Below are 24,542 nucleotides of genomic sequence, written 5' to 3' on the forward strand. Positions count from 1 at the left end.
ACCTGCCCCTACCCCCACCCCACTCCACACACACACACGTACACCCCTACTCTGGCCCAGCCATGTCCCCGTGACTGGCCACAGCCTGTCCTGGCAGCCAGAAAGGCCCGGGCTTTGCAGCGGGAACCTGGCAGGCCTCACCCACACTGGCAGTGCCCAGGGCCGGAGACCACGAAGGCCATTGGCCATATGTCTCACATTTAAAAGTCATAAATCAAGCTAACAAACCGTTAAATGAAATATGCTCCAGCCTCCTACCTTGTTAAGTACATCTCCCTAACAGCCCTGTGAGGCGGGGTGCAACGGAGAGGCCGGGACTCTCTGGGACTCTGTGCCAGGGCACAGTGCGCGGTGAGGGCATGAGTGTGCCACCCCTACCTTCCCCAGGGCCCTGCTCAGTCCTGGGGGGGGGCACTGGCCCCCGCCTGTAGTCCCTAGATCCCAGCCTGTCCTTAACCCCCACCCTCACGCTCCAGTCATTCCCGGGGCTCGGGGCCCGGGTCTGGGAGGGACTGGGGCTGGGAGGGAAGCGTGGGGGGGCTCTCTGGACTCAGGGAAGCTGCCCCACTGGCCTGGCCTGGCCTGGCTACTCTCCCTGGCTGAGTCAAGGACTCTGGCTCTACAGGCTCACGGGGTGGCTCCCACCTGGGTCTCAGGGGAGTTCTCCCACTGGGCTGTCTCGGGGAGCCACAGCCCCTCTCCCCACTCCACTTCCTCAACAGCCTGGGAAGGGTGGCATGACCAAGCTCCGAAACAGTGGCCAGCAGGTGCTGAGAGCAGGCGGCTGCCCCGAGTCCTGGACACATGTGCGGCCAGTCTAGGAACTCAGAATAAGATGGTGCCAGACATCAAAGGCCGGGACAGCTGCCACGGGGGCCTCAGTACCCACCCCCCTCCACACTCCACACACACACATGCACATACTCACTTTGAGTTACTTTTTAAACACCAAAGCACAACATCTAGGGTGCCCCTGGTGGGACGAGAGTCCTCGGCACCTTGTGTTGTGACTTGGGTGCCACCCCCTGGCAAGGAGGATGGGGGGGTCTCTATGCCAGATGTCTTGAAAGAGAGTGTCACCAGCCCCAGGGGCCTGGGGTTCTGTGGGCATAGGAGGCTGCACTGAGAATCAAGGGACCTTCCACCAATTTCCTGTATGCCCTGAACACAGCCCCACCCCCACCTCAATCAGGTTTCTGGGACCACCAGGGGGTGGGGGGCCTGGTATTCACCTCACACAGGCTGGGAGATGACAGGTCAGGGTCACTCGGCACCAGCCTGGTGGCCCCCAGCCAGTTCTTGAACCGCTCTACTATCAAGTGACAATTGAGGACCACCCCGCCACACACACTTTCTCAGAGGGGACCTGAGGCCACTGGCAGGCAGACTAGAGAGACAGTCCTCAGAACACAAAGCTCTGCCTGAAGAATTTAGCTCTGTTTCTCGGGAGAACTGAGGTCACCGGCGCTGTTGGTGGGAACCCCCCAAGCCCCGAACCCCATCCGCAGAGTGATGCGGGGGTCACCGACAGACAGTACGAACTTACCGGGCACCATCCCTGTCAGCGTGGGCGCCGAGTAGCTGCCCTGTCCAGCGGGGGGCACGTGTGGAGGGTACCCAGGGAGGGTCGTGCTCGCCAAGTCACGGCCTGTGGAATCAAAGCAACAAATCACAGCGTGAGCATCTCTGAGGTCCCCAGCATTGCCCCCTGCCCCCAGCTCCAACACACACACACACACACACACACACACACACACACACACACACGTACATGCAAAAACACACAAATGCACAGGCTCACATATATACACCTCTGTGTACAAATATACACACTGCACAGACACACGCAACACACACCAACATACTGATGCCTACACATGTACACATACATGCACAGATGCCAGAGCCAGGAGTCAGTCCTGAGCACAAACTAAAACCAAAACTCTCCAACCACACACAAGCCCCAAGAAGCAACTTAAAGGAGAGTCCCCAGCCCAGTCACCGCCCTGCCCCAGGCCTTCTCTCTCAGCTCGAAAAGGATCTCAGCTGGGTCTCAGCTGGGGGTGGGCGCCCCAGGTGCTCACGGCTGAGGCTGCAGTGTTGGGCAAAAGGGAGAGTGGCTGGGCTGGGAAGCAGGAGCTCTGTGGAGGCCGTAGAGTCCCTCCTCTGCGGTCACCAGGGCTCGTGGGGTTCTTCCTCACCACTGTAGGCATCTCTCAGATGGGAAGACCGAGCACCATGGTAAGGGTGGGGTGGTGACCAACTCAGGCCTACAGGGGCCCACAGGGGCCTGGGCCTATTTGCAGACACCAACCCGGACATGTAAGCAGCATCATGGTGGGTGAATTCATAGAATCTTCTCCACATGCGTTACAGGGAGTAGGGGCTGGAAGGCAGCTAAAGAGGCATCAGGGAAGCAGGCTGGACCCAAGTGTCAGACCACTTACATGGTCTCTGTAAGAGGGAAGTGTGGAGGCCAGGCTGAGACAGGAGAAGATGGAGTGGGAGCAGATGGCCCAACAGCTTCCTGCAGCCCAGCCCCAGGCTCACATGCCCTGCCCCTGAGGAAGACCCAGCAAATCCACAGGTTCCTAGAGAAGTGACAGGTCTCTGACCGTGTTCTGAGGACTGTGAACGGTTCACCCTTGTGACCCTCCAGCACCCTACTAGGCCATGGGCTATGCAATGCTGTCCCCAATTGTATGGAAGGGTTGAGTGATTTATCCAAGACGGGACAGCGAGAGCCAAGATTTGAACCCATTTGAATCCCTGGTCAAAGTTCATACTTTATTGTTTTGGGGTCACACACAGTCCGGAACAAACTGGGAGTTGTTCCAGGGGCACCACATGGTGCTGAGGATCAAACCCAGGACTTCTGCGTACAAAGTCTGTGCCCAACCCATTGGGCTCTCTAGCCCAAAGTTCATACTTTTATTTTATTTTGGGGGTGCGTAGAGCCACACCCCATGGGGCTCAGGGCTGACGCCTGTCTCCTCTGCACTCAGGAATCACTCCTGGTGGGGTTCACAAGACCGTATGAGATGCTGGGGGTCAAACCAGGGTCAGTTGCAAGAAAGGTAAGCACCCGATCTACTCCAGTCCCCCACCAGCATGCATGTTGGTTCATGCATTTAAAGACCCTCCTCCTGGCACACAGACCCACTTATGCAAGCGACCATGAGTCCAGTGATCCTACGGTTACCCCAGTGGGGACCTCTCACCTGTGAACCTCACTGTCCCCATTGCTCAATGCTCCAAGGTGCAGGAGGAAGTTGAGCCACACAGTTTGGGGGAATCTATAGGTTCTGGGGGGTAGGAGAGGGAAGTCGGATGCGCCAGCTAGAAATGGAGGATGCCAAAGTGCCCAGAGACAGGCTGGTGCAGGGGAGCTGCTGGGGGAGAGTCAGGTCCTGAGAAGGACCCCCTGCCTCACAAGACTGGCTTCTTTCCTCAATGGCCTACAGAACCCCCACGGTTTCTGCCACCCCAGCATTTAGCCCTGGATTCCTTCTGATGTAGGCAGACAGGTAGATAGGGAAGGCCCCTCCTCAGGCGATCGCAGTAAATTTCCTAGGAAGTAAGAGCTCTGAAGTTGCAAAGGCCAAACTTGCAGAAAACAGAAACAAAGACTGATAAGACCCTCACCTGGTGCCAGTTAATGAACCCTGAGAAGATTGGATTCCTCCCCATGAAGAAAATTCCTCGAATACCCTCAGACCTCTCCCTTAATCTGATTAACTTTAGTGACTCAGCCCAGAGAAGACTTCAGAATATTCCAGACCAAGGCATCCCGAGAAGATACTCTATAAAGCCATCTTGAACAAAGGAGAGGCACGCATATGCTGCCCGAGCCCATATCTTCTTGTGCCCACATGGCCAAGCACATGTGTCACCCGCATCGCCTCTCTTGAGATGTGTACTTTCATGCTTTCATGTCTATAATGCTGGCATGTATGTAGGAGCTCTCTCCACCTTTGGAGACGTCCAGGTTCTCTCTTGAGCACATTACTCTCCACTCTCTCCCACTTTCTCTTCTTCCTTCCCTTCAAAACCTCCAAATAAAATCTGTTTACTTCACTGCTTGTCTACTCCTGAAATTCTTTTCTGCAAGGCGAGACAAGAACCCAGTAACCCTGGGTCCCAGGTGGCAGAGGTGGATTGGGAGAAAATGATCTTTCTCCTCCCCATTTCACATAAGTCACCCATGGGGCCCACTAACATCCACTAAACACAAAAACACAAAAACATGGATGCATGCACACGTATGTTCACTGCAGCACTTTGTACAATCATCAAGATATAGAAACAACCCAAACGTCCAACTACACAGACAAATGGATCAAAAAGTTGTGGCATATACACACAATGGAATCCTATGCCTCTCTAAGCGAGAACAAGGCCAGGTAATATGCTGAGATTTGGACGGAACTGGAGGCCATGCTGAGTGAAGTCAGTTGGGATGAAAGGATCGAGGGCTGGAGAGAGCATGGCAGTAGGGCGCCTGCCTTAGAACATAGTTAAATACAGGATCAAATTAGACTTATATTCCAGATATGTGAGAAGTCTCGGGAGGAATTAGTATTGAGTTATGCATGAGTATTGGTAACGTAGTAGCCTTTCCCACTGCTTGGATTTACACATATGTTTTTTCTCCTTTGACAAACTAGTATGATTTTCCAAACAGTACTTTTTTATCATCACATACCTGCAGAGTCTGAGAAATAGCACCTCCTTGCCCTCTTGCATTGCTGAGAACTCCTGGGAGCCCTTGTCCCACCCCTCGCCCCCAATAAAAGGAGGAGAAGGAGGTGGAGGAGGAGGAGGAGGAGGAGGAGGAGGAGGAGGAGGGTTGGTGGAGGAGGAGAAGGAGGAGGAGGAGGAGGGTTGGCAGAGGAGGAGGAGGGTTGGTGGAGGAGGAAGAGGAGGAGGGTTGGCGGAGGAGGAGGAGGAGAAGGAAGAGGAGGAGGAGGGTTGGCGGAGGAGGAGAAGGAGGAGGAGGAGGGTTGGCGGAGGAGGAGAAGGAGGAGGAGGAGGGTTGGCGGAGGAGGAGGAGGAGAAGGAAGAGGAGGAGGAGGGTTGGCGGAGGAGGAGAAGGAGGAGGAGGAGGGTTGGCGGAGAAGGAGGAGGAGGAGGAGGACGAGGGTTGGTGGCGGAGGAGGTGGAGGGTTGGCAGAGGAGGAGGAGGAGGAGGGTTGGCAGAGGAGGAGGAGGAGGAGGGTTGGCAGAGGAGGAGGAGGAGGGTTGGCGGCGGAGGAGGAGGGTTGGCGGAGGAGGAGAAGGAGGAGGAGGAGGGTTGGCGGAGGAGGAGGAGGAGGAGGAGGAGGAGGGTTGGTGGCGGAGGAGGTGGAGGGTTGGCGGAGGAGGAGGAGGAGGAGGAGGAGGAGGGTTGGCGGAGGAGGAGGAGAAGGAGGAGGGTTGGAGGAGGAGGAGGGTTGGTGGAGGAGGAGAAGGAGGAGGAGGAGGTGGGTTGGCGGAGGAGGAGAAGGAGGAGGAGGAGGAGGAGGAGGAGGAGGAGGAGGAGGAGGTTGTTTTACAACTGCTCAGCCTAGCTGGAAAGCTGCCTTCTGGCCCCATCCCTCACCGGGCCACCTCTGTGATAACAGTGAGTCCACACTGATGGGCAGTGGGTGGGAGTGGGGAGTTGAGAAGCATCTGTGAAACCCACAGTAGGAGTGCCCACCTCAAGGGCTGCTGGACAGACTACTCACCCCACCCCTCTCGCCACCCGTCCTGTGAGCATCTGGGGAAACAAATGGACTAGGAGAGGTTCAAAGGGCTCTCCCCTTGCCCTGCATGTGGGAACTTAGAATTCAATCCCTGGCACCACAGGGTTACCCCCAGCACCTCTGGGAGCATCCTCCAAGTGTTGAACTGGGAGCAGCACCCAAGCTCTGCTATATTTATATTTGGTCCCAAAAGCAGAAAGAAAAAGAAAGAACTAGATATGAAAATTTGGTTCAACGTGAGGGGAAATGACTTTTAGCATTACTGGTGACATATGATAAAATTGAAAACTTAATAAAACAAATTGACTTTAATCAATTTTAACAGGAGTTTTCTCCTATTCATGGCCTGGACATGCATCTTGGCCGAACTGTATGTGGCCCTTCTCCTTCCAGAGCAAATAATGAGGAGTTTACATGGAACTTTTGCCCAGACTGAGAACATACCTTCAGAAGAGACAGGCATGCTTAAAATGACACTCTTTTCAGGGCCAAGAGACAGTACAGGGGGCTGGAGAGACAGCAGAGCAGGTAGGGCACTTGCTTTGCACATACCAAACCTGGGTTCTATCCCAACATCCCATATGGTCCCCCGAGCACCACAGGGAGGAATTTCTGAGTAAAGAGACAGGAACAATCCCTGAGCAGCACCAACTGTAACCCAAAAACTAAAAAGAAGAAAGGAAAGAAAGAAGGAAGGAAGGAAGGAAGGAAGGAAGGAAGGAAGGAAGGAAGGAAGGAAGGAGAAAAGAGAGAGGGAGGATGGAGGAAGGGAGAGAGAGAGAGAGAGAGAGAGAGAAAGGGTGAATGCCTGGCATGCTCCCAACCCAAGTTTGGTTACAGGCACTACATGGTCCTCTGAGCACACTGGGTACATCCCTGGAGGTTCCAAGCACCACCAGGTGGCCCAGGTAATCCTGTCACCACAGGGCCGAGAGCAGTACCACATCCCCTGGCTCTTGCAGCATAGTCAACTGAAAAATCACTGGTGGGGCCCAAGGATCTCATGAGTATCTCTTGGGAAGCCCCTCACTCAACACTCCCTCCCCCAAAAAAACCCCAAAATGCTTCAGTCTTTTCAACCTAAGAAGCCCCCCGAGCCAGGTTACAGATAAGGAAACTGAGGCTTAGGATGAGTTTTAATTGACCCAAGGCCATGGGACAAGGAACTTTAACTCAAGATTTGTGACTTCTAGTAAAATGGCCATCTTGAAGGATTATTCAAAGTGTGTCCTTCAAAGGAACTCATCTTCCAGATGTTACAACATTCTACAAAGTCCTTCTGCTTCAGAGAGTGGTTCTGGCACATGAGTAGACAGAAAACCAATGGGAAAAAAAATAGACCCAATTCTATATGAAAATCCAGCATATAATGAAAGTGGGAACACAAGTCACTGGGACAAATGTAGCCTTGGTATGCTGTGGTGTCAGAATGACTGACAAGACATAAATAGATGACACTGGTGTATTCTTTGGTTCAGGGTTTTTGTTTTTGTTTCTGGGCAACACCCTGCACTGCTCAGGGATAACTCCTGGCTCTGCACTCAGAAATCACTCCTGACAGTGCTAGATGCTGGAGACGGAACCCAGGTCAGCTGCATACAAGGCAAGTGCCCTACTCACTGTGCTATTATTCTGGCCCCAACACTGGACTATTCTTCATACCATGTACAGATATAATCTCCAGATGAATAATAAAGCTACACGTAAATGTTCATGCCAAAACTAGAAGAAAATAGAAATGAATTCCTCTCTAACTCTGTGCAGTAAGAGGCTTTCTGAGAACCCACAGATGCACTCAACACCAACAAAAGTAGTTCAAAATGTACCGTTAAATGGAAGAGTCCTTTAGGGCCCTGGATTAGGTGATGAGTTCACAGAACACAAATCAAGAACTTAGATCAATGGGACCCTATCAACATTAGAAACATTGGTGCTTCAAAGATACCATTAAGAAAATAAAAAGAGGGGGCAGGAGAGATATCACAGCGAGTAAGATGCTTACCTTGCACATGGAAGACCCAGGTTTTATCCCCAGCACCCCATATGGTCTCCCAAGCCTACCAGGAATGATTCCTGAGCATAGGGCCAGGAATAATCCCTAAACACTGCCAGGTGTAGCCTCCAAACAAAAACAAACAAACAAAACGAAAATGAAAAGAGGACCCACAGAATAGGAACAATATTTGCAAATAGAATATCTGATAAAGGACTTATATTTAGAATATATAAAGAATTCTAATGGCTTAATACTAAAGTCAAATGATACAACTTTAAATGACAAAGATCTGAATAGATACTTGTCAAAGATGGTATTTAATGATCAACAAACACATGAAAATATACTTAACCTCCTTAGACTTCAGAGAAACTGAAAATCACAGTGAACTACCTACCACGTCACACCCACCAGATTCTATCCCTATAATCAAATCCCTATAATCAAAAAGATAGAGTCGGTGTTGACAAGACATGACAAATTGGAATCTTCATACACAATTGGTGGGGAATATAAAAATGTTACAACCATTTTGGAAAAGTCTGAAAGATCCTCAACAAGTTCAACATAGAGTTACCATGTCACCCAACAATTCCACCCCAAGAAAAATGAAGACATGCATCCACAGAAAAACAAATACATGAGTGTTCAAAGCAACATTAATCAAGTAACCAAAAAAGTAACAGCGACTCAAATATCCATCAACCAATGCATGAATAAGAGAAACATGGCATATCTGTATAACAAAGTGTTTGGCAATAAAACCGAAGGACTGATGCATAAAACGCAAGGGCTGATGCATAAAACGCAAGGGCTGATACATACAAGGTCACAAAGGACCACACACTTGGTAGGATTCTTAGAGATACAACATCGAATAGAGGCAATAGAGACATACCATAAACTTAGTTACTGAAGTTGGCAGTGGGGAGCAAGGAGTGATTTACTAAGGGCAAAAAATGTACCTTTTGTACATTAGTTTTTGTTGCAGGGGAGGGACTCCTGAAACTGGCAGAGATGGATTGGGGACTGCACGTAACTGGGTTCAAAACTTAGCACATCACTTACTAGGTATGTGACTTTGGCAGGTAAAACAGTCATCCATGCCTTGCTCTTCCTTTTATACTAGGGGAAAAGGGTGTTTAGTGGGAAGAACTAACAACGCAGTGGTACTCTGCGAGACAGTGTTGTATTAAAATATGTCTGCAAATTCTGTTACCCTTCTCATAGAGGAATGGAGTTGAGGGGTCCTGGACTTGGATCTGAGGCATCCTGGAGACTGGTCAACTAACATTTTCCTCTGAGGCTGCTCTGAATCAGGTCCCAGGGCCGGGGGTGGAAATGCCTTATCTCATTCAATGCCTTATCTCCCCATCCCAAGGGGCTTTAAAGTAGCCCATTTTACAGATAAAAAACAAAGGCTCCCACTGCTGATATACCCAGGGTCACCTTGCTTGGCCTTAACAGCGAACACTGCAGTACTGGCTAGATGTCAGCTGGGAACTGTTTGAACCCGAAGCAAGGTCCCCAACACGGTTCCCTGTGCTATGGAGAGAGGCTGACCCATTTCTCCCTCAAAACTCTAGGGTGAATGCCCTTGTTATCCCACATTTTACAGAGGTGGAACCCAAAACAGAGATTACGTACCTGCCAAGGTCCCATGGCTAGAAAGCCCCAGAACTATCCTGAACGCCTGGAGTTCTAGAACCAGATCCCTTTGACCCGCCACCCCATGCACTCTGGGCACTGGCCCTTCTGGCAGCTCTGAAAGGAGGTAGTCTGAGGGCGAGAACTGGCACGACAGGTGCCCAGAAATGGCCACCACTGTGAAACTCATCAGATGCCATGGGGAAGGAATGCAAAATCCCCCATACCCGTGTCTCCAACGTCTTAGAAAACCCTTCACCATGAACCCCAGAGAAACAAACTCAGCCTGGTCTAGGATTTTTGTTTGTCTTTTTTTTTTTTAACTTCTTTTGGCTCACACGCAACTTTCTTCATTCCACGTAGCCCGTTTCTAGGTGGGCTCTCTCCACATACACTGATGGGGGATGGAGATGGGGGAGGGGGGGAAAATGTGAATCCAATTAACTTCACATTTAGCTCGTAATGAACTTATCTCATTTTGCTACTGGCTCCGTTCTCATTGTGTGGCAGTAATTAACCACTGGGGGTTGTCAGTCCCAGACACATGAGGTGGGGGTCCGCCCAGCCCCTCACTTCAAACCCTTGCAGAATTCATTTCCCTGACAGTGTGAAAGCCCTTCACTTTGAATACCGCAGGGCACCGACCACACTCCCCCCTACCTGTGCGAGCGAGAGAAGGGAGACAGCCAGCCAGGGACTGGCACGAACAGGCGGGGCTGCGGGGGGCGCAGGACGGTGCATGGGCACACCAGTGGGAGAGGGACTGCCAGCATCAACAGCCCTGGCCGGCAGGGACCACCCGGAGGAGGGAGCGCTCCACCCACAAGGCCCGGGGGACTGTGGCTGGCAGGAAAGACAAAAGCCTCCGCAAATAGACCATCAGATCCTGGAGGACACTTAGAGTTGGGACTTGCTGTGTGATTTTGGGTAAGTTTCCCGTCCTCACTGAGCCCCGGGGATGCCACTCAAACCCATGAGCAGCGCGAATAAGCTGGCGGCTTCAGAGGTTTTTGCTTTGTGTTTTCCTGCTCCTGTGGCCTGTAGGTCAACCCTGCTTGGAAGAAGCAGAGGGTCGGGCTGCTAGAGAGAAAGCTGGGCTGAGCCTTCCAGCCTCGACTCCTGCCTGCAGCATCAAACTCCCAGCACAGCCTTGTGGAAGGAGGGCAAGTGGCTGGATCATCTCCAGGGAAAGGGATGCAGGACCCCTCCGCTTAATATCCATGCAGGCTAGATCAGCAGCCTTGCTGGTGACCAGCAGCCCCTGCAAAGAAGCTCTGGTTTCACCTCCTGGGGAGATCGCAGTGGCCCTGATCCAAGCTCTGAAGCCAACTTGGGGAGCAGGAGAAAACTCCTGGGGACACCCTGTTTAACCCCGGCCAACCTTCGCAAGCTCTCAAGCCTCGTTTAAACCCCTCTATACCACCCCGGCTTCATCATTGTCATGACAAGCCTAGCACAGGGTCCAGGTAACCAGCAAAGAACTGAGCATGGGACAGAGGGACAGGCTGGAGCACCAAGCGAAGAGTCACAGAGGCCATTTATAGTCAGCTGGTCCAGGAGGTCAGCTACCTGCCTCTGGCCCAGGTCAGCTCCTCCTGTCGGCCTCATTGTCTAAGGGATGAGCACCCCACCCCCCAGACCTGTGGGCTCCAGCGCCTCCCCATGACCCTTCTGGTTCACCAGCCTGTCAGCACCCAGATCCCATTCCCTGGCAACCTCCTCCCAGGCCCTGCCCCCCACAAAGTTCCCCCAAGGACACCTGGGCTGTTGTCAGCCAGGGCCTCTCTCTGAGGCTGGGCTTCTGACTCTCTGTTGGTTCTTTCCTTGGCCAGTGCTACGCCTAAGCCTTCTACAGCTCTGTTCCAGAGAAACCCACAGCACTGTTCTGCAGGGGAGACCCTGGGTTCGAGCCCCAGTGCCGCAAAAATACAAAAACAGGGGCTGGAGCGATAGTACAGCAGGTAGGCATTTGCCTTGCATGTGGCCAACTCGGGTTCGATTCTCAGCATCCCATATGGTCCCTTCAGCACTGCCAGGAATAATTCCTAAGTGCAAAGCCAGGAGTAACCCCTGTGCATCACCTGGTATGACCCAAAAAAGCAAAAAAAAAAAATACATAAACAAAACACCCTCCTTTAAAATCTTTTTTGGCATATCAAGAAAAATTACTCCCCCGCCCCTTTTACACAGACACAAGAAAATGGTCGTGAAAGTTGGGAGCTCTGCCTTGTGATGTGGAGAACACAGTCACTGATTCTACCTCTGAGAGATGATTTATTCATTGACTGGTGTAAGTGATGCTATTTGGGAAGTTGCTTGTGGATGAGCAGATTTCTACCAAGTGGAAAACAAGTGCAGAGGCTTGGCTTTATTGCTCTGGAGGACATTACAAAAGAATTAATCTAGCAATTTTATTCCAATATGTAAGTGGAGCCCACACCTGGCTGTGCTCCGGCTCTGTGCTTGGGGTCGCTCCCTGTGATTCCGAGAATGAAACCCAGGCTGCCCGCATTCAGTGCCCTCTAAGGCCTCTGAGCCAGCAGCCCCAGGGTCCTTCCAGCAACTTTCTTTCAATACTTTCCTCGTAGATGATGTAAGCCCCTGCTCCACAAATGCTCCTGGAACCACTTTTATCTTTTTATAGCTTCCCTTGTTCATTTATGAGTCGAATAAAACCTTTACATGTGTTCATTCCCCATTCGTACATGAGTTACGGGCTTAACTTAAAAAAAAAAATCACAGCTTAATACTCGGTAGAGAAATAACGCCAACCAGGTCTGAGAGACCAGATCGAAAGGTGTTCTTCAACAAATGCTAAAAGCAGATGACAATAAACAAGTGCCACCTGTGGGGAGCGGGGGACACCCACACACATCCTGACACAGAACCCCGTGCAGGTGTGTACGTATGTGGCCCACGCAAGCCAGAGCCCCCAGCTGGCCTTTGAAATGTGTGACAGTTTTAACAGGGCTGCGCCCAAGTCTGCCTTTGTTTGGACCTGCCCGAGCGAAGGGGCTGAAGAGCTGGGTGGCACTGAGGGGGCAGCTTTCACCTTCGGGGAAAGGCTGGCAGCTGAGCAACAGCCCGCCCCACTGCAGACAGCCTCATGCTAATTGCAGATGCCGCTTCTCCACTCATTAGGGCTGCCCAAGGCTCCCCATGACAGGCTTATTAGCCATTACTTTAGGTGCTGTTGTTTACTTAGAAATAACAGCCCTCCACTCCTCCCTGCCCCTGATGACTTCATCCCTGCCTTTCACTTCTTCTGACCGCTAAAGGACTGGGCGGTGGGAAGACAATTCAGAGCCTTCCTTCCTCAGGGCACCGTTTAAGTCGTGGTCACACCAAGGCGGGATCCCTGTTCCTTCTTTTAAACTGGCCTGGTGTACCTCCCAGGAACCCCAGGCAGGGACCAGCCCCGAATATAGTCTGCCTGGCATTTGAAGCGATACCAGACTCTGTCGAAAACCCCGTGCACATTTAGGATGTGCTTGCCTCCAACGCAGCCGCTGTTGATCTAATGAGAGAAACGGACAAAGCCGAGGATGCAACGGCCAGGTGCAGGGAGGCTCTGCCATAGTCTCAGGCCCTGAGCTCCCTGCCAGGACCCTCACTGCCCCCCGAGGACTGAAGGAAAACAGTGCTCACTTGGGGGGAGGGGAGGGAAGAGAGGCCATTGTGTGGGCAAGCTCCTGCCTTCATTCCCTCACTTATTCACTCACGAGTTCACTCATGCTTGGTCTAATACAAAGTGCTGTGTGCCCAGCAGTGATAATAATAGCAACAATAACAATAACCACCACGATAAAAACAATCATTTATTCAGCTTATCCCATGTGCCAGGAACCATTCTAAAGGTTTGCTTTGCTTGTGCCAACGATCAAACCCAGGCCCTCACAGACGCATGGCAAGCACATAACTACTGGCCTGCTCCCCCACCCCTACCCTGCCCCGTTCACCATTCTCAATGTCTTGCACATCTTACCTCTTTCCAGTGGGCTGGAGAGATAGCACAGCAGGTAGGGTGTTTGCCTTGCACACGGCCGACCTGGGTTCAATTCCTCTGTCCCTCTTAGAGAGCCCTGCAAGCTACCGAGAGTATCCCACCCACATGGCAAAGCCTGGCAAGCTCCCCGTGGCATATTCGATATGCCAAAAACAGTAACAACAAGTCTCACGATGGAGACGCTACTGGTGCCTGCTCGAGCAAATAGACCACTTCCAGGACTGGTCTGTGAAAGAAGTATTTGCTTTTTTTTTTTTTTTTTTTGCGTCACACCTTGCAGTGCTCAGGGCTTAGTCCTGGTTCTGCACTCAGGAATTATTCCTGGTGCTGTGCTCAGGGAACCTTATGGGATGCTGGGGATCGAACCCAAGTTGGCCGTGTGTAAGGCAAACGCCCAACTGTCACTCCAGCCTCAAAGTATTTACGCTACTGGTGCCTGCTTGAGCAAATAGACCACTTCCAGGACTGGTCTGTGAAAGAAGTATTTGCTTTTTTTTTTTTTTTGCGTCACACCTTGCAGTGCTCAGGGCTTAGTCCTGGTTCTGCACTCAGGAATTATTCCTGGTGCTGTGCTCAGGGAACCTTATGGGATGCTGGGGATCGAACCCAAGTTGGCCGTGTGTAAGGCAAACGCCCAACTGTCACTCCAGCCTCAAAGTATTTACGCTACTGGTGCCTGCTTGAGCAAATAGACCACTTCCAGGACTGGTCTGTGAAAGAAGTATTTGCTTTTTTTTTTTTTTTTGCGTCACACCTTGCAGTGCTCAGGGCTTAGTCCTGGTTCTGCACTCAGGAATTATTCCTGGTGCTGTGCTCAGGGAACCTTATGGGATGCTGGGGATCGAACCCAAGTTGGCCGTGTGTAAGGCAAACGCCCAACTGTCACTCCAGCCTCAAAGTATTTACTCTAGATGGGAGGGAAGGAAGAAGGGTGGACGTTAATTCGAGTGTCATGGCTGGGTTCGATAAATTATGACATTTCCCTATGATGCACTCGTATACAGTCTTGACAAACCATGAAGTTGGTTTGTATGTTGTGGGTGAAGGAAGGGCCCCTAAGATACATGAGCCTAGAAAGCAAGCCCAGAGCTCAACAGCCCTGTGTCAGGTGGGCTCCAAACAGCAGAAAAACCCATTTGCGGCATAAAAGCCTTCCCGAACGCGAACACAAGAGCACTGCACTGAGGGAGGGACAAGGGATGAGATGCAGACGCTGAGGATAAGGGAAGACAATTAATTTTTCAGTGTATATTTGAACTTTAACTAGATGCCTTTTTTTTTTCTTTCTTTCCTTTTGAGTCACACAGGTAATGCTCAGGAGTTATCCCCGACTCTGCACTCAGGAATTACTCCTGGCGGTGCTTGGGGGACTTTTTGGTATGCTGGGGATCAAACCCGGGTCGGCTGCATGCAAGGCAATTGCCCTACCCACTGTGCTATTGTTCTGGCCTCCCAGGTCTGTCTTTCTCTTCTTCAAAATGAACTTCTTGATTTAAAATGAACTCTGCTCACTCACTGCCTGGAAGGGGAGATAGTAAACCCCAGTGATGCTGAGTATACATGCCTCCCTGCCCCTGGCACTTGCCTCAGTAGCCCTCGGGCCAGAAAAATCACAGAGAGAACTTCCTGATGTCAAGAAAAACAACACAATGCCAGCACCACCTTGCAAGCCCAGGTCCATATCTCATGGTCCCACGAGGTCTCCCACAAATTGGCATTGTCCCCCACCCCACCAACACACACACATCTGTTGATGAGCAGAAACTATGTATCTCACTGGCCCAAAACACACCATCTAGCCTTCTCAGCCCTGACAACATGTGAGTGGCCAAAAAGTGGGCTCAGCAGCCAGTACAGCAGGATAGTAAGTGGGAAGTTTCCTTTGCACGCAGCTGGCCTGGGTTCAGTCCCAGCATCATATGGTCCCCTGAGCCCACCAGGAGTTATTCCTGAGCATGGAGTCAGGTAGCACTGTACCACTGTCCTCCTGTTGTTCATCAATTTGCTCGAGTGGGCACCAGTAACGTCTCCATTGTGAGACTTATTGTTACTGTTTTTGGCATATCGAATACATCACGGGTAGCTTGCCAGGCTTTGCTTTGGGGGTGGAAAATTCTCGGTAACTTGCTGGGCTCTCTGAGAGGGGCAGAGGAATCGAACCCAGCTTGGCTGCATGCAAGGCAAACGCCCCACCCGCTACACTATTGCCCCGACCCATGGAGTCAGGTGTAGTCTCAAAATAAACAAACGGAAACAAGTGGGTACAAAACCTATCCCCACTATCCGTTGCTTGCAAAGAACCACAGGTGTGTTTGCCCTGGGCCCTGCAGGCAGAGGCTGGAGCAGGTCCTTCCCTCGGACCCCACCCTGTGGCCAGCCACAGTCTTACTCTCTGTTTCTAGCCTTTCTGTGTGCAACGTGTGCGCATGCACAAGTGAGAATGTGAATGTGTGCGTGTCCATGAACACATCTGGGAATCAGACATCACAGAATTTCCCCCTGGCTTCTACCCCACCAACATGGATGGCATCTCCCTGGGCCTCAATTTCCACATCTGTAAAATGGGACCAGAGCCCCTGCCAGTGTTGCTGGGTGCTGGAAGCACAGGAAGGAGAGAAGCCTGGGAAGAGGAGGAAGACCCAGAAGGTCAAGAGGTGCAACCCCGTTGTCATCTGCTGGAACGGAACGTCTGGGGTTGAGCATTTACTGCCCACTCACTCACCCGCCCGCTACAGCCCAGGCAGGTTATCCTGTGATGCTGCTCTCAGGCCCTCGTCTGCAAAGCGGGTACCTGAGAGCACTCTGCACAGGTCTGCACCAGCTCCCCAGGGAAAGGGGCCGCCTGGAATCAAGACTCAGGCCACGCCTCTCCCCCAACCCCACACCCCACACCCCCAGGCTGCCCTTCTATCACCAACCCCACCCAAATGAGCCTCGCTGGGCAGGAGGACGTGGAGAATTAAAACACGCGATCCAACAGCTTCTTGACGGGAAACGCTTTGGAAATTTTCGGCTCCATTTACTTCTCAATCTAATTTTGTCCTCGGATGCACATTATGCGCGAGATGAGATCTCGTGTGGTTTGTCGAGCACTCTGCATGCCAGCAGGAGGCAGCCGGTGATGCTGCTGCTGCCCTTCTCTCCGCCTGCCCGGGAGAAGCATCCAGAAAGTACCTAGTAGGTTCTGGGGTGCCCTGGGCACCCACAGGTCCAGCCTCCTCCAATCTCGGCCCTGGTCTGAGGTGGCAGCTGGGGGGCATCACAGGGTCCCTCATCGCCGAGGTGACTCCCAGGCACCCACCCCACCTCTCCCAGCCTGGCTTTGGGACACAGACCCCATAATTGACTACCCCCAACTCCCCTCCAAGCCTTAGAAAGTGTTACCATGTCCTGGGGCTTCCCAGCACACTCAGTCAATGTTGCCTTTCTGGGTCTGCTCCCTGACCCTGAACCCACAGTTCTGCACTCCCTCTGCAGTACTCTCAGGGCCCCTGTGGCTCCCCGTCACAGCATGTGTCACCCTAGGACACTGGTTAGAGCATGCACTGAAGTACACCCCCACCCCGGGCAGAGACCCCGTCCTGCCCAGCTGTTTCCCCGGGATACCCCACCAAAATCCACTGCTTCATCACGCAGAAACTTTTTCCAAACCACTCTTGGGGCCAGAGCTGGGTCAGGGACTGTGGGACATGTGCCCTAAAAACACAGGGTTTTGCTGCACATATTCAACTTGGGTTTGATCCCCAACACCCCATATGGTCCTCTGAGCCTGCCAGGAGTCATCCAAAATCACAGAGCCAGGAACCATTTCAAGCACTGCTGGGAGTGGTCCCAAAACTAAAACAAAAAGAGATAGGAGTTTGTGGGCCAGCGAGATAATACAAGGAGGTGAGGTGAGGCACTTGCCTAGTGAGTGGTGGCTACAGCCGATCCTGGTTCAGCCCCCAGCACTGCTTATGGTCCCCCAGCACCTCCAGGGGTCACTCCTGAGCAGGGAGCCAAGAATCACCTCCTGAGCACCACTGGGGATGGCTCAAAAACAAACAAAAACAAAACCTAAAACAAGAAAAACCCAGTTTCCCTGTGAGTCTGAAGGGTGATCTGTTTCATCTTTCCCTGCCGGAGAAACAGTCAGGAGCAGAGGCTCTAGGTCTAGCAATGGGGGTACCTCCAGCCATTCCAGGATCCCACAGGGTTTGCGCTCTCCCCCAGAGAGTCCTAAAGGCACAGCCCAGAACACAGCTCGTCCCGCGGCTGAGCCTGGAACCCCAGAGCTCAGCTCCACTTTCTTTGCCTGGCTTCTGGCTTGGGTGCAGGTGACGTCGGGGTTCAACTTACTCATGGGACAGGCAATCAAGAACTCCAAGAACAAGCACCTCCTCAACGTCGAAACAATCTGAAGTCAACAGAAGCGTCTTTGTTCTTTCCCTGATTCTTTGCATGTTTTGGGCCACCTGACATCATATAACACCCTTCTTTGGTTTGGAGGATCTTCCACATTAAGAGTTTAGGATCCTGGACGAGAGAGATCCCAATAAGCTGAGCTCAGGTTGCGTGCAAGATATCTGGGTTCAATCTCCAGCATCACATGGTCCACTGAGCACATCAGGAAGAAACCTTAAGCACTGAGGTGAGGGTAACCCCTGAGTATAACCTCTAAGCACTGTGAAGTGAGGCACAAACCCCAGCTCTAAAAAAATCATGAGGCCCCTCAAGGCTGGAGTCAGAAGCTTGTTCTCCCTAATTCTGCAGCGAGGGGGCTGCCCCAAGCAGATACACACATGACTCATTGACACAGAAGCTAGTGACACTCGGGGGCAGACGGCCAAGGAGTCTATGGCTGAGGCAGAGGTTCCAGTGGGGACATCTGATGGCCAGAAACTGCAGCAAGGGCTGAGAGCTCCCTGCCCCGGCCAAAGTGTGGCTTCCTGCAGGTCAATCAGACAATGTGGTCCGTCAGGGGGTACAGGTGTGGTACAGGGTACAGGATGCAGGTGTGTGCAGGGTAGAGTGAAGGTGTGGTACAGGTGTCATGCAGGTGTGGTCCAGGGTGCGGGTGTAATACGGTGTACAGGTGTCGTGTAGGTGTGGTACAATTTTGCAGGTGCGGTACAGGATGCAGGTGTGGTACAGTGCAGGTGTGGTTGCAGGTATGAGACAGGGTGCAGGTGGGTACAGGGTGTGGTACACAGTGCAGATGTAGTACACAGTGCAGGTGTGGTACATGGTGCAGATATAGTGCAGGTGTGGTACAGGGTGCAGGTGCGGTACAACATGCAGGTGTGGTACAGGTGTACTGCTGGCAGGGCACAGGGCTGCCAAGTCTGGTTCTATAGCCCTCTCTAGTGTCCTCATAACCCTCATAGCCCTTTGCTGGATAACTGGAAAAAGAAGCAATACACACACACACATACACACACACACACACACACACACATGCTCACACTCTACCATGCAGTTCACTGAAATGTGGATGGAACTGCAGAGTGTCATGTTAGGCAAAATAAGCCAAAGTGAAAGGGACAAATACTGAATGATCCCTTGTCTGTGGGAGATAGAGACAATACAAGGAAACAGTATTGAGCAATGACAGATCCTTGGCCTCTGGTTATAAAGCTGAGATTATGTAGCAATTGGGGGAGAAGGACTGGGGGTGCCTCAGGGACAGTGCTGGAGGCCTCAGGCATGATTGTAACCATGTTGCTTATAACACAAAAATTATTTAACTGAAAAAAAAGGGTCAGGGGCTGGAGAGATAGTACAACGGGTAGGGCATTTGCCTTGCACACGGACGACCTGGGTTCAATTCCCAGCATCCTATATGGTCCCCTGAGCACCGCCAGGAGTAACTTCTGAGTGCAGAGCCAGGAGTAACCCCTGTGCATCGCCAGGTGTGACCCAGAAAGCAAAAAAAAAAAGGGTCAGAGAGATACAGTACAGTGGCTAAGGTGCTTGGCTTGCATGCAAGTGGCCCCCGTTCAACCCCCCAGCATCACAAATGGGCCCCCAAACATCACCAGGAGTGACCCTTGAGAACAGTCAAGAGTAAGCTGAGCTGTGAGCACCACCAGGTATGGTTCCAAAAAATAAATAAATACATGAAAATCTTTAAATAAACTCAAATAAAGAGAATCCCTTTCTGTGCAAGCATCCCAACAGAATTCTGCACTTCACAGCTGCGTGCTGTGACGGCCCAGCCACAGCCCGGCCACAGCGCAGAGGTAAGAAGTGTGTGGGGGCGACTAAAACCTCATGGGAAGGGGGGCGTTTCGGTCCGCCCTTCACGCCCTACCGAGGCCACCAGTTGCCCCCCACTAGCGGCTCTCCAGCACGGCCACGACTCCAGAGCACAGAAACCAATTTCTTAACTATCTGACTTTCAGTAGAAATACTTCCAGGGTCAATAAGTAAAATAGCAGAAATCCAAAACCAACATTTAATTCTTGAACCCAGCTGTAGAAAGCAAATCACTTCACAATGCTTTTTCAGCATGTCTGATTTGGGAGGGGGGGTAAACTCTAATAGTGGTGAATCTTTTATTGAAACAATGAATCTAATCAAAGCAGATAGAGTGTTAACTAGAATTCATCTGCCTCACAGGGACTGGGAGGGGTGGGGGTAGGGTTTTATTGGGGTTCTTCATGGTAAAAAATAAGTATTGGTAAAGGGAAATGTGTTTGATATTTGCATGACTGAGACCTAAACCTGAAAGCTTTGTAACCTTTCCCACAGTGATTCAATAAATAAATAAATAAATAAATAATTAAAAAAAAAAAAAAGAAGTGTCTGAGATGCTTCGTCTGTTCCCCAGCAGCAAGCCCGGCTTCTGGGGGCTTCTGTCTGCAGCTGTCTCTGCTCCTCTCTCCCCTCTTCCTCTTCCCTGTGTGACCCTCCCATAATGTCAGCGAAACATCCACAGACTGGCCCTGGCCCCACTGCTCTCCGGGCGCTCTGCACCAGCACCTCTGGGCAGCGCAAAGTGCGAGCTCTCGCGCACACACACACACACACACACACACACACACACACACACACACTCACACACACTCACACTCTTACACACACACTCATGCACTCACACACACATACTCACACACTCACACTCACACACACACACACTCACACACACTCATTCATACACTTACACATACTCGCACACACTCACACACACTCACACACGCACACTCACACACTCACGCACCTCACACCTACTCATATACTCACACACTCACACATACTCACGCTCACACACACACACACACACTCCTGCCATCTTCTCTCAGGCGGGGGTTCCCAGATGCACCCAGTTCCCATCACTCCAGCCCTGTGATTTCTGCTCCTCCCTGACCCCTGACATTTGACAACTGCCCTCTGTCGCCACCCCATTTTCCTCCCCGTCCTTCTCCATGCAGCCCTGGCCCCGATTCCTTCTCTCCTGGACTCTTACAAGTGTTGCAGAGCTTCATCCGCATTCCAGCCTTTGATCAAGATCGCAGAGAGATTCCTCGGAAGATGTGAGAAAAACTGCAGCCCCGCCAGACTTCCCAGCACCAGGAGGCCATAACCCCGGGTGTTGGGTAACATTGCTTTGTCCTTCAAGAAGCTTAGGTTTTGATCTGGTTACACCCACCTCAGTGCTCCTGAAGCACTTCCACTTCCATTGTGTTTATCTGTAAACAGTCTTCCCTATGCTCTCCCACCCAGTTAATCAGCTTTCCCCTTAATCAGACTTTGTTAATTTGTAAGATCAGTTTCCCAGAAATCTATGATTTTATATGTATGAGTGAAATATTGCCTTTCTCCTCTCCTTATGCCTTATGAACAATTTACTTTAAGGTAATGTCCTTTTTGTATAGATACAGGAAGACCGTTAACATCATGCTTTGTAACTTAGGATTTGATTGGCCTTGAATATTATTCACTCCCGGGCATCTTTCTCGACTTAAGCCTCAGTTGCCCTTAGTTCCTAACACCCCAAAAGCAGGGTCCCGACGAGGGACTGAATGGACCCAGGGCAAGCAGTGAGCTACCCTGGCAGCGAAATGGGCCAGGCCAAAGTGCCACGATTCTTAACTATAAGTTAAGAGTTTGATCATGGACAAATGCTGTCATGATCCAAGGTAACGACAAGACTAGGATCCTGCTAGGGGTGGGAAAGACTATCTGGCCTGAGCACCGTAGTCTGAGATCGAGATGGCCCTAGGAGAGCAATTCTATAAGTTTAAGATATTTCTTACTGTATCCATACAAAATGATTTATATAATATTTTATATGCTTGTTGGACAAGGAGAGGAGAGGCACGCCCATGGAATTCTGCTCTAGGGTGGGTCCTCCTGCTAAGGAAGGATCTGTCCTAGGAGCGGTCTTCCCTGAGGCTAAGATTTCTACCCCTGTTCATCTCCACCCCTATTGATTGTGACCACACCTATGTGTAATTGTTCCCCCAATTCCTCAGGAGAGAGGATTTAACTGTACTGTAGGAGTGAGACAGGGGCAGGAGAAGGAAGAAGAGAGTTCAGAGAGGGGCAGGAGAAGGAGGAAGAGAGTTCAGAGAGGCAGAAGGAAGAAGAGAGTTCAGAGAGGATCAGAACCCAGACTCCAGAGAAGGAGGATGAAGGGGAATGGAGAAGGAGAATGAAGTAGCTGGGGGAGGAAGAATGGGCGCGGAGATAGAGAGACAGAGGAGAAGAGGAAAGAATCAGAATAAACTACGACTAATACCAACCAGCCTGGCCCTCGTTCCTTCCTCCACCTGACCATCGCCATCGACCTCTCCGGGGTGGTAGAAGGGTGAGACTACCGAACGCGGGTGGCGGGAGAGATAGAGCCGCCGCCGTGTGGGTGCCGAGCCCCCCCAACTTTGTGTGAGTTTACACACCCGGGTCCCTGATAACCTTGACAACATGGCCCCTCCCTCCCCTCCAAGTGCCTCTCTTGGAGGGGAGGGAGTCGTGTCACCCCGCCCCCACCCTTCCCCCCACCACTCGCTGCACAAGCTTGCTTTGCTTTCTCATGAGAGTCCCTCTGCCTGAATGCCCTTCCTCTGCCATCCTCCCGCCTAATCAGCTCAAGTGCCACCTCCTACAGAAAGCTTTCCTTGCTTACCTGTGCCACAACAGAAGGAACAGGTGACCCTCCTCATGTTAACAGGACATCGACCCCATAATTCTCACTGTATTTCACCTTTTGAAAGCATTTACCATGCACTTTGGACAGGGTAGGAAGCCTCTGCACATCTTCCGTGCTCATGGCTAGCATGACTCTTCAAGGAGAGCAGCAGGGTCGAGCTCAGGGAGGAGAGCGAGGGACACGGGCACGGGACTTTCTCAAGAACAGGAGCTGGGGGCCAGAGCCACAGGACAGTGGGGAGGGCACTGGCCTTGCGCATGGCTGACCCAGGTTCAATCTCTGCCATCCCCCCCCCCCCCGGGCACCCATATCGTCCCCCAAGCACTGCCAGAAGTGATTCCTGAGCACAGAGCCACGTGTCAGCCCTGAGCACCACCAGGTGGGGCCCAGAAAGGAAAAAACTAAAAAAGAGAGAGCAGGAGCTGGAGGGCAATGGGTGTAGGACTAGAACCCAGGACCATCGACCATCCTAATGGGCTGCCCTGTGGGTTCACCAACTGTAGCCGCCCCTTGCATCAGCGCCAGAGGGGAAAAACCTTAACCAAGTTCTTTTGCCTCACTCAACTCAGTTCACTCTTCTCTCCCTGTCACCTCCGAGGCCTCAAGGGTGGAAGGAGAAGCTGAGGAACTACGGGCAGAACCTCGTGGCAAAACACCAACAGCGTCGCATGTGCGGAAAAAGTAGCCGCCCACTTTTAGAGCTTTGCCAACTGCACAGCTGCACCATTTCCCCCACCTGGAATCAAAGGCCCGCTCCTGCCCATTCCTCTAGAGTGAGGGGGGTCCCCACTGTCTTCTCAGGTCCAGCTTGGCCCTGCTTTTTAAAGTCACCCTCCAGCTGTTCCCATCCGCCCCCCCCCCCCCCCACTCCTAAACACAATCATGACAGTCAAGCCAAGGGAGGCCAGAGGGGAGAAAAATCCATAAAGGCCGGCCGAGCGTTGGCCAGCGGAACCCTCCAGCTCCTGACCACCAGTTAGTGACGTCAGGATTTATAACTGTATTAAATGGTGTGACAGGCAGCCTTGATATATCAGTTCCCCCTTCTTCCCAAATCACAGACAATAAAAGCTTTGGCAGTGAAAGTCATTCATCATCATAAAGACCCGAGACATCCCAGTCATCAATTTCACTCACATCCCTAATACACTGGAGAGAGCGCCAGAGTGGAGCACCTCACGGGGTGGGGGTGGGGGGGTTCGGGGGGGGGGGGGGGCAGGGAGAGACCTGGGAGGAAGATTGAGCAGGAATAATTACAAAGGTCAAAGAAGAAATTCCTGGAGGGCGGGGAGGGGTCATGGGCAGGGCCAGTCCCAGCAGAGGGGTGTTCAGCCCACAGACCCAGGGCAGTTTCTGGGCCAGCTGCAAGCAGCCCCAGCCTTAAGATCAGCCCCAGGAGCCTGGGATGGAAGGCAGTGGGAAGGGAGCTCGGAGCCCCCTGAGGAGGGCAGGCAGCTCTGTGCTGGGGCCCAGGCTCATTAGTATAAGGGACATTGCAAGACACTGCGTGAAGTCACCGTTCTCCTCGTCACATCCGCCCAGAGAGGCACAAAGCATGGCAGATACTCACTCTGGTTTCCTTCAAGGCATCTACCATCTCTAGCACCAACAATGCCAGGGCAACACAGGGTAGCTGGATGCCCTCCTCCCCCAGATCCAGCCACCTGACAGAGTGGAAGAGGGATCAGGGAGGAGACCCAGTCAGGTGGCCCCCAGCATGCCAATCGCTCATCCCTGAGTGCCAACTGCTACCTGCCCAGGCCCCAGTTTGAGCTCACCACTGGGCCAGTGCTTGGTCACTTTCTTCCTCTCAGGCAGGCAGGGTGATGGACAATTAAAAAAAGGGGGGAGGGAATAGCTTGATTTTTTTTAGGAGGGGGAGGATTGCTTGTTTGGGGGCCACACCTGGCAGTGCTTAGGGCTTACTCCTGGCCTTGTGCTCAGGGATCACTCCTGCAAGGCTCAGGGAATCATATGTGTTTCTGCAGAAAAGATCAAGGTCGGCAGCATGTAAGACAAGCCTACAACTCCACTATG

The 24,542-nt window shown here is 52.0% G+C and overlaps 1 protein-coding gene across 3 annotated transcripts in view; it reads right to left on the reverse strand.

Moving 5' to 3' along the window:
• PAX5 (paired box 5) overlaps positions 1-24,542 on the reverse strand; it is a 179,748-nt gene that overhangs the window by 43,227 nt on the left and 111,979 nt on the right. For all 3 annotated transcript variants that reach the window (XM_056117360.1, XM_056117359.1, XM_056117361.1), the window contains one exon: positions 1,547-1,648. In XM_056117360.1, coding sequence (XP_055973335.1) covers positions 1,547-1,648 — 102 coding nt within the window. The remainder of the gene's footprint in view (positions 1-1,546; positions 1,649-24,542) is intronic.

The sequence above is a fragment of the Sorex fumeus genome, unplaced genomic scaffold (genome assembly GCF_029834395.1).
Source record: "Sorex fumeus unplaced genomic scaffold, SorFum_2.1 ptg000034l, whole genome shotgun sequence".
NCBI classification, from domain to species: domain Eukaryota; kingdom Metazoa; phylum Chordata; class Mammalia; order Eulipotyphla; family Soricidae; genus Sorex; species Sorex fumeus.